The sequence below is a fragment of the Neoarius graeffei genome, chromosome 5 (assembly GCF_027579695.1).
Source record: "Neoarius graeffei isolate fNeoGra1 chromosome 5, fNeoGra1.pri, whole genome shotgun sequence".
Taxonomy (NCBI): domain Eukaryota; kingdom Metazoa; phylum Chordata; class Actinopteri; order Siluriformes; family Ariidae; genus Neoarius; species Neoarius graeffei.
In genome coordinates this window covers 45,763,339-45,774,184 of record NC_083573.1, presented here as the reverse complement: position 1 = coordinate 45,774,184, position 10,846 = coordinate 45,763,339, and the positions used below count along the sequence as shown (strand labels likewise).

The following is a 10,846-nucleotide window of genomic DNA, read 5'->3' as shown; positions in this document are numbered from 1 at the left end:
GACATATGGAGAATACGGGAGATTGTTGTCACATGTAGTACACAACCAGTACATGCCATGAATCCCTGCAGCTTCTTCAGTGTTGCTGTCCGCCTCTCGGCAGCCTCCCTGACCAGTTTTCATCTTGTATTTTCATCAATTTTGGAGGGACGTCCAGTTCTCGGTAATGCCACTGTTGTCCCATATTTTCTCCACTTCTTGATGACTGTCTTCACTGTGCTCCATGGTATATCTAATGCTGTGGAAATGTTTTTGTCCCCTTCTCCTGATACCTTTGATACCTTTCAACAATGAGATCCCGATGACGCTTTGTAAGCTCTCTGTGAACGCTGGCTTTTGCTGGAGGATGGAACTGAGGAAATGTCTGAACTTTATTTGGGGTTAATCAGAGTCAGTTTAATTGATGGCAGGTGTGAACCCAAAAAGACTGAACGCTGTAATTAAATCAAAAGCTGCTTCAACAAAGTATTAGTTTAAGGGTGTGCGCACTTATGCAACCAGCTTATTGTGTGTGTGTGTGTTTTTTTAATGTTTTTCTGCCTAACAGATTTGTTTGTTTTTCAATTGAATTGTACAGGTTATAGGTCACATTAAAGGTGGGGAAAGTTTTGATAGTATTTATCGTGGTCTCATTTTTTTTTAACATCAGAAAAATCTGTCATTTTAACGGTGTGGGTATACTTTTTATATCCACTGTATATATAATTACACCTACATGTTATAGAAAATATGACAAATAAACAGCCTATAAATAGCAAATATATATGTTCCAGATTATCAGAACATCTCGTCTCTTAGTCATCCTTTTAACAGACTGTACCAGTGGAGTAGAAACATGCCGGCCTTTCCTTCCCCCAGAAATAATGACATGGCAATTAAGCAGAGGGTCACTAAAGCCCTACAGCGGAAATGAAACATGCTTAATGTAATTCACTACAGGTGCCGATCAGTCAGGACAAGAAAAACACAGACAGTGCCTTTTAATAAATCACATTTAATTTACAGCACATCCCAGAGAACACACAGTGACATTAGAACCACCTGCACTCATGTTCACCTCGTATACAGTAGATTACAGAAAACTGTGCATCCATATTATTCAAAATGTCACTTGAATGGTAGAGACTGCAACTATGGAGTAAAGAGTTAGAACTGAATGTACATCCATAATTACAGCTGTAGAAACAGTTCAGTAAATTACTCCACTAAAAACTTGGTCATTTACGGTATGTGATGTGATTCTTGGCCTCCTGAGAGCTGCTTTGTACGACTGAGAGTCTGGTCTAGTTTTACTGCTGAGCTAAAGCAGTGAGGTAATGGTCTTTGACATACAGGAGTAGCAAAGGGCAGGAAGGCTTTAATTAACTGGAATCTGAACTGAGCTTAACCAGAGCCCTTTCCAACCTTTTTACCTTGGACATCAAACCACTTCGGACACTTTCACATACACTTACAGGACACATACTCCATTAACAGCCCAAGTGCTGCAGTTGTTACACCTTACAGCATCATCTTATTCCTATTTTTGTAAAGACAAGTGAAGCAGGGTTGAATTCCTGCAATTTATACAAATGCATAATTTCCAAATGTTTAAGAAACAATTTCGGTTGTGAGACTACTCCTGTGTAAATGCACCACTGTTCCTTTAAAACAGAAGCATCAGAATACAGTCCAGAAGGCCACAACACGGAGACTTAAACATCTGGACAGATTTAACACAGTCATTCATTCAACTCATCATCTGAATTACAAGTGGGGGGCGGATATATATGTTATTTGCCAGCTTAAGGTCGGTCTGTATGGAGAAATACCGTGACCGAGGTCTTGAAAGTACAGTATTCAAGGCCGAGGTGACGGTATTTCACCATACGGACCGACCTTAAACTGGTAAATAATATATTTATTTTTTTTCTTTACCAAATTCTAACAGAAAACGAGAGCGCCCGGAAGGGAAAACTGAGCCGAGCCGCCATTTTGAATCCTCATTCACGGCTGTAATGCAAATGGCTTCCTCCTCGGTATACGAGTGCACTTCCATGGCAGGAAAAAAACTACATTTTGCCGCCTATGTAGTCCCCTATTTATACAAATAGGAGTCATTCAGGATTCAGCCATGTTTTTGCTCGGCGTTAGCAGCAGTTAGAGGTTTTTATCTTTCTCCTGAAATGTTTTCTTTTATTTCTTCTTCCTCAGGGTAGTAAAACTCGCTTTCGCTGTGAACACTGTCATTATCGCTATCCATGCTGTAAAATTAATGCTATTCTCCTGAGAAATGCGAAAATAAATGTTGACAAAAATTGCTACTATGTTTGTTGTTGTTGTGAACGAGCGAGTCGCCAGAGGTCCGTAACTGGGGTCCATACCGTAGGATACAGACCCGCTCGCCAGCCAATCAGAGCGCAGGATTTGGACCGCGAAAAAAATAAAGGATCTTACACGGTTTCGCGAAGGTATGAAGTTTACCTTCGAATAGTGAATGGATATCATGAGTGAGCAAAGTGAACAAGTGAAAATATTTTCAACACGAGAAGATAAACTTCATATCTTCGCACAACCATGTAATGTTCTTTATACTATATGGACACATCCAAAAAAAATAAATAAATCCCACAAGTTAATCAAAAGAAGAATAATGTCTCTCACTGTTTACTATTGTTACTTTTATACCAAATCTGGTGGTGCGATAGGGTTGGGCTGGGTGGGATTGGGGTTGTTCTATGCTTGTCTGTCTTATGCCAAATACAATAAAAAGACTTGAGATCAAAAAAAGTTAATCAAAAGAATTTTAATTTTGAACCACGTCGTCATTTTGACAACAGGCATACAGTCAGTGGGAAAACACTGAGTGTGACATCATCGGAGTGAAACATTCGAAAGTATATCACTCAGATCTGGGATGTATTTCGTCTGAAAAACACGAGTTTTTCAACATGAGAAGATGAACTTCATATCTTGAAGCTAATGTGTATTATTCTTCCCTGGATATGAGCAATCGCACGCTCTGATTGGCTCCTCTACTAGTGAGATATCAACTCATGTACCATGAGTAGAGAAAAACAAAATGGCGGAGCGTGTTGCTGAACCAACCAAGGATGAAATAAAAACTACTCGAAAACAAAACCCCAAAAAATACAAAAAAAAGGCAACAAAATATGAAAGTATTTCACGGTAAGAACATATCTTTTACCTCACCCAGGACAGAGTCCACCAGGGGGCGAGGTATTGTTTTCAGTCGGGTTTCTTTGTTTGTTTGTTTGTAAACCATGTTACAGGAAAATGGCTGGACCAATCTTCATGAAGGGGCGGCACGGTGGTGTAGTGGTTAGTGCTGTCTCCTCACAGCAAGAAGGTCCGGGTTCGAGCCCCGTGGCTGGCGAGTGCCTTTCTGTGTGGAGTTTACATGTTCTCCCCGTGTCCGCGTGGGTTTCCTCCGGGTGCTCCGGTTTCCCCCACAGTCCAAAGACATGCAGGTTAGGTTAACTGGTGACTCTAAATTGAGCGTAGGTGTGAATGTGAGTGTGAATGGTTGTCTGTGTCTATGTGTCAGCCCTGTGATGACCTGGCAACTTGTCCAGGGTGTACCCCGCCTTTCGCCCGTAGTCAGCTGGGATAGGCTCCAGCTTGCCTGCGACCCTGTAGAACAGGATAAAGCGGCTAGAGATAATGAGATGAGATCTTCATGAAACTTTCAGGATAGATGGACACTGGTCTCAAATAGAACCTCCATTTTGGGGGTCATCTGGCCAAAGTCAAGGTCATGATGACTAAAAAGGTTAAAAAAAAAAAAAACTGCTGGAGCGCTGACTCCACCCACAAACACACTGATTGGCTCACAACCTGCCTCATGTGCATACACTGCTGTCATTGGATGGTTTCTTGGTTTGTTTACATACGCAAAGGAAGGTGTTTTGGCCACGCCCACTTTTAAACCCCATTGATAAAAACTTACCTGCTCTGTTGATTTATTACTATAAATATAAATGATAAATAAATGGACTAAAGAAATCACTTTCAGACATGTTAATGCTTAAAAGAGGGAAAGTGTGTTCCTCTGAACTTCCACTGTCTGTACTTTATATTATTCTACTCTCACCTCTTACAGTTTTTGAAACTGAAACCTCCGAACCGAGGCTGACGTACACACGCGTCGCAGCGGACGACAGAATCCGAACCATGTTTACTGGCCAAGTACGTCCTCACACAAGGTCAAAATCAAGGTCAAGGTCACCAAAAAGGTCAAAATCTTTTTTTCGCGATATCTTCCTTCATATTCATTATAAGTGCTACCAGGTGAGGTTTGTTTTGCTGGGCAACACTTGTTTCTTTTTATTTTTCAAGAATTATTATTATTATTATGGCGGCACGGTGGTGTAGTGGTTAGCGCTGTCGCCTCACAGCAAGAAGGTCCTGGGTTCGAGCCCCGGGGCCGGCGAGGGCCTTTCTGTGTGGAGTTTGCATGTTCTCCCCGTGTCCGCGTGGGTTTCCTCCGGGTGCTCCGGTTTCCCCCACAGTCCAAAGACATGCAGGTTAGGTTAACTGGTGACTCTAAATTGACCGTAGGTGTGAATGTGAGTGTGAATGGTTGTCTGTGTCTATGTGTCAGCCCTGTGATGACCTGGCGACTTGTCCAGGGTGTACCCTGCCTTTCGCCCGTAGTCAGCTGGGATAGGCTCCGGCTTGCCTGCGACCCTGTAGAAGGATAAAGCGGCTAGAGATAATGAGATGAGATGAGATATTATTATTATAGCATTTTTCACAAATCGCTACTGTCATTTTGCCGGTTTGTTTACATTCTTCACCTTTAAGCATTAAAATTACCCATATATGCAATTTGTCACGTGTCCGCTAAGCTGAAATGATTTTTGCTGGACGTTTTGTATAAAGTATTTTATTCATTGAATTTGCAAATGCAACTTGTCAGCTATCAGCTCATATCCGACTCGAATAATTGCTAAATGTTTTTATTACAGGCACATTCACAAACAAAAAGTACCCAAATTTATCAAAATCATCATCATCATCATCGATTTCCTTGCGAGTGACACATAGAGATTTGTGTCACGGGTTTTAATCTCTCTATCCCAGATGTAGCTCGTATGAAAAATATGAGTGGTGTATTTCCCAGTAAAACACTTGTTTCCATATAATATAAATCCATATACTGTCATAAGAATGGCTGTATCTGGAATTTCCCCGTTTCAAAAATAATGCTAGCTGAGTCAATTGTGGCTATACTAAATTACATAAAGAGATAACTGATCTATCATTTGTTAAATCACACGTTAACCACAGGTCAGGCTTGCGGCTGAAACAAGAGCCTTGTATTAAAAATGTCTCTAATTAAAAACCATCTGGTAATTAATGGGAATGCATAAAGGTGCAGGATCGAGAAGTTCTGTTGGATAAATTTACAAGTGCACTGTTGAATCAGCATGTGCCCTGCCACTTTCTGTTACAATACATTGTGTTTTTCATTATCGTAAAAGATCACAGTAATGCACTAAGCTAGTCATTAGTAAAGAGAGAGCTGGCTACTGTCCATCATAGCGAAGAGGGGAAGATATTTCAGCTCAGTGCCTCTTCTTACTCTCTTACAGGTTGGAGCGAGTCAGCCAGGGGAACTCCTGAACAGGCAGAGAGACAAACATGAACGTGAGTTAGGGGACAGAATGAGGAGAAAAAAAAAAAAAAGATAGGAACAGATTTGCAATCAGCCTTTACAAGTGCAATATGCTGCAGTGCACTCAAAGCCGTTCCGCATCATTTCTGAGATCCAGTACACTCAGTATGTCTTACTGACTCCCTACTGTTGATCCTGTACTGTAAAAAATGTCCGTAGAATTAACAGTGAATTTATGTAAAATCATGACATAAAAAAAAACTGTAAATACAAAAACAATGAAGCAGTGTGTAATTTACATCAATATACTGTAAAACTCCTAACCAAATACCACTGTTAATTTAACAGTAAGAATATGTTGAATTGATCATATTTTTTGTAGAATTTACAAATTGTTGTAGTTTAAAGGAACAGTCCACCGTACTTCCATAATGAAATATGCTCTTATCTGAATTGAGACGAGCTGCTCCGTACCTCTCCGAGCTTTGCGCGACCTCCCAGTCAGTCAGACGCAGTCAGACGCGCTGTCACTCCTGTTAGCAATGTAGCTAGGCTCAGTATGGCCAATGGTATTTTTTGGGGCTGTAGTTAGATGCGACCAAACTCTTCCGCGTTTTTCCTGTTTACATAGGTTTATATGACCAGTGATATGAAACAAGTTCAGTTACACAAATTGAAACGTAGCGATTTTCTATGCTATGGAAAGTCCGCACTATAATGACAGGCGTACTAACACCTTCTGCGCGCTTCGGCAGTGCATTGATATCTGAGCTCCGTATCAATGCGCTGCCGAAGCGCGCAGAAGGTGTTAGTACGCCTGTCATTATAGTGCAGACTTTCCATAGCATAGAAAATCGCTACGTTTCAATTTGTGTAACTGAACTTGTTTCATATCACTGGTCATATAAACCTATGTAAACAGGAAAAACGCGGAAGAGTTTGGTCGCATCTAACTACAGCCCCAAAAAATACCATTGGCCATGCTGAGCCTAGCTACATTGCTAACAGGAGTGACAGCACATCTGACTGCGTCTGACTGACTGGGAGGTCGCGCAAAGCTCGGAGAGGTACGGAGCGGCTCGTCTCAATTCAGATAAGAGCATATTTCATTATGGAAGTACGGTGGACTGTTCCTTTAAACACAGACAAACTGTAATACTAAAACAGAATGTGATAGTTAAAATTACATCATTGCCCTGTTAAAAAAATTAAAAAATGTCAGTAGAGGCTCTCCGGCACATTTCGTAAAACTCTAAATCAAATAAAATATCTGTCTAGTAGATCATTGCTTGTAACCATCATTTTGGAGCCACAAAAACCAATAATCGAGAACACTCGCAATTCATTCCTACATGCTTTTTTATTGTATGATGAATATCCGTAAAATTAACAGTTATGTATTGATTATTGTACATTGAATGACTGTAAAATTTACATTTAGTTATCATTAATTGTACATGGAATCCCAGTGAAATGTACAAGTTATTCTGTAATGTTGTTTACATTTCACTATATTTTTAACAGGATTATTCTGGCAACCACAGCTGCCAGTATTTTTCCGTAAAAACAATGGATGTTTTTTTACAGTGTGTACGCGTGCACCTATACAGCAAGTGGGAGGTGTACATCTAAAATCTGGGCCAACCTGTCTGACAATACACCATAGCATGAAACTCTAGCTAGTTATATTCCTCAAAAGTATGACAGAAGACAGAAAATATATCCAAGTCTAACAAATATGTCATTGGGCTGAGTAGCTAGTATGACACACAACCTTTAATTCTACCATAACAGACACACAGAATAACAAGGTTTCATTCTCACATTTAGACTAAATTAAATTTTTTTTTTACACAGATGCTTGAGGATTGTAGAGGACTACCTGTTGCTTTCGGTCCGAGGTTGGGTCTATGAGCACGTTAATTAGGCTTGGGGTGGCTGTCTCACTCAAGCTCTGCTGTAGGGCAGTACACAGTTCCTCTACTGTCCTGACCAGATAGCCGTGGCCCCCAAAAGCACACATTACCTGCTCATAACGTGCCTCGGGCAGGAGAGTCATTGGAGGAGCTCTGAAATACACAAATTCGTGACAATTCTTATTAACACATAGTGGGAAAAGAGCAAGCGTGATGGTCCTTTTTGTCGCATCCCACGACATGCAGTGCTAAACCAGAACTGAAACCGCAAATCATAAGAATGCTTATTTGTACTGGGGGAAATTCACAAAACTACACCTTGTAAGAGTGCATCTTGATCAAGCAGTGGAGTTCTTTCAGTCTTCAAGTTTGCTAGGGTCACTTCTGTCCGTAGGAAGTCCATACTTAACTCCTCTAGCAGAACTGTTTCCTTCCTTCCATTCCTATCGATGACACTGGAATGTGACCGATAGCTGTCTTCACATCTTCAATTAAATGACCTTCTGCACTAATTCTCAAGCCTTCTCCTGGGCCCCCTGCTCTGTATGGTTTCCACCTCTCCCTGCTCTACCTTCCTGACTGAACTCATCAGTGGCACTTTTGATTGGCGCCCATGATTTAACCAAGAGCATGTTAATCACAATTTCAATCAGATGTGTTTGGAGCAAGGATATGGATGACAAGGGGGCTCCAGGAGTAGGATTGGGAAACAGTGGCCCACTGGATGCTAGCCAGTCTGATTAAAAGGTCACGAATTCTGCAAAGACAGCTCTCCTAGCAGCCACAAAGCCAGACGACACCAAGTCTAGACCTGTCTGTTGTCTTTGACGCTGTGAACCAGCAGATCCTCAATTCCATAAATCACCGACACGGAGAGAGCAATCAATACCTCATGTCATTACTAGTAGAGCGCCTCAATGGTCAGCTCCTGGTCTAAACTACTACATTTATATCTGGCTCATTTAGCTTTTATCCAAAGTGACTTACAACTGAGATAGTAAACAACAAAGGAGGATACTACAGTGGCAGCTTGGTAGTGCTGGGATTTGAACTCTGTCTGGATGCAGTGTTGTTTTTGGCAGCCATTTTTGATTTAGTTTTAGTCTTAGTCTTTTGGACGAAATGCTTATTAGTTTTAGTCACATTTTAGTCAATTCCATCCTTGATAGTTTTGGTCTAGTTTTAGTCGACGAAAACAAAGGGTTTTAGTCCAGTTTTAGTCAGTCAGTCATTCATTTTAGTCGAAAAAATCTCATCTCATCTCATCTCATTATCTCTAGCCGCTTTATCCTTCTACAGGGTCGCAGGCAAGCTGGAGCCTATCCCAGCTGACTACGGGCGAAAGGCGGGGTACACCCTGGACAAGTCGCCAGGTCATCACAGGGCTGACACATAGACACAGACAACCATTCACACCTACGGTCAATTTAGAGTCACCAGTTAACCTAACCTGCATGTCTTTGGACTGTGGGGGAAACCGGAGCACCCGGAGGAAACCCACGCGGACACGGGGAGAACATGCAAACTCCACACAGAAAGGCCCTCGCCGGCCCCGGGGCTCGAATCCAGGACCTTCTTGCTGTGAGGCGACAGCGCTAACCACTACACCACCGTGCCGCCCCTAGTCGAAAAAATAATTACTTTAAAACATTAAATTAGGCCAATACAGAGAGAGGAAATTGTAATCGAGGTTGACAGGTTGTGCATAACATGCTCTCAAAACAGTGTCTCAAAACAAACTTGTTTCACTTGAACATAAAAAGTATGTCAAATATTTGGGTTTAATAATCGATGACAATCTTTCTTGGAAGCCTCATATTGATTTTATTTGCAACAAAATAAGCAAGGTTGTCGGCCTTTTGGCCAAGCTTAGACATTTTATTCCACTACATACCCTTATGACATTATATTGCTCTCTGATTCAACCTTATTTAACATATGGTCTTAGTTCTTGGGGACAGGCTTGTAAAACTCAAAGTATTAAGCCTACAAAAACAAGCTTTAAGATTAATCCATTTTGTTGATAATAGAGAAAGTGCCCTTCCATTGTTTTCCAAAACCAATATTTTACTAGTAAATCTTTTCTATGAATGTATTTCTAAATTAATGTATGACGTTATTAATCAAAGTGCACCCTCAAACATTTGTAAATTATTTTCTTCTATTTCTAGTATCCATTCTTATAACACTGGGTCATCTTACTCCAAGAACTTATATACTCAGTATTCTCGTACAAATCTACAAAAGAACTCATTTTCCCGTGTTGGTGTTAGGGTATGGAACCAGATTCCAACTTCTATAAGATCTTCATCTAAATTGTCGTTCAAGAAAAAAAAAAGTCAGACACCACCTTTTTTCTGATTTAAGTAGATATGGATATGATGTTGACCTCTCCAAACTCTTTCTTTCTACATAACTTTATTTATATATATAAAATTAAGAGCTATAAATATTTATCTTAGTTTTAACTTGAAATATTATTTAATACCATGCATGAATTATTATTATCAGTATGACAAGTATACCTCTCTCTCTCTCATATATATATAATATATATATTTTTTTCAATGTTATTGAATGATATTACTGTACCTTTATATCGAATAACAAGTATTGTCTCCTCTTTTTCTTTTTGTTACCAAATAGTTAATTTGTCAAGTATGTTTTATCTTTTTCATACATATTTAAGTATTAAATCATATAAAATATTTTTTTTCTTTGTAAACACGAGTCTGCTTTGATTAGCAGTGCGCTATTTGTAGACTCATGTAGTCTATTACATGTTTATATGTAATTGAAATAAAAGATTGATTGATTGATTGATTGAAGTGTGTATGCTCTCTACATAAACACTGTCGAGTGCAGACATCCCAAGTCTCCCGGAAGTTCCGTGAGTCTCCCGCATATTGATAGTGGCTCCCTGAGGCCCGCAAATTGGATAATATCTCCCGGAATCTAGAGCAAAAGCGTGCACGCGAAACATTAATGTCTGCATCGCGCATATGACTGAGTGCACGAGGAAGAGCGAGAGAGTGTTTGCGTGTGTGCCTGTTCATGTAGCGCATGCTAGACAAAGAGCATCCTGATTGGTTTACAGACATCCAAACTCATTTCAGGGAGGTGTCGTGACCCCCCCCGCTGATGGGAAAAAAGTCACAACACCTTCCTGAAATGAGTTTGGATGTCTGTAAACCAATCAGGATGCTCTTTGTCTAGCATGCACTACATGAACAGGCACACACGCAGACTCTCGCGCTCCCTCGCGCACTCAGTCATATGCGTGATGCACACATTAATGTTTTGCGTGCAC

General features: G+C 40.5%; 1 protein-coding gene across 2 annotated transcripts in view; it reads right to left on the bottom strand.

Moving 5' to 3' along the window:
* Window positions 1-4,945: 4,945 nt before the first annotated feature.
* Window positions 4,946-10,846, bottom strand: part of hacl1 (2-hydroxyacyl-CoA lyase 1) — a 52,126-nt gene continuing 46,225 nt past the window's right edge. Inside the window, exons 16-17 of one of the 2 annotated variants that reach the window (XM_060921793.1) lie at window positions 7,503-7,689; window positions 4,946-5,624 (exon numbers count right to left, since the gene is read on the bottom strand). In XM_060921793.1, coding sequence (XP_060777776.1) covers window positions 5,592-5,624; window positions 7,503-7,689 — 220 coding nt within the window. In that variant the 3' untranslated portion in view covers window positions 4,946-5,591. The remainder of the gene's footprint in view (window positions 5,625-7,502; window positions 7,690-10,846) is intronic. The other variant, XM_060921794.1, reaches the window with a different exon arrangement.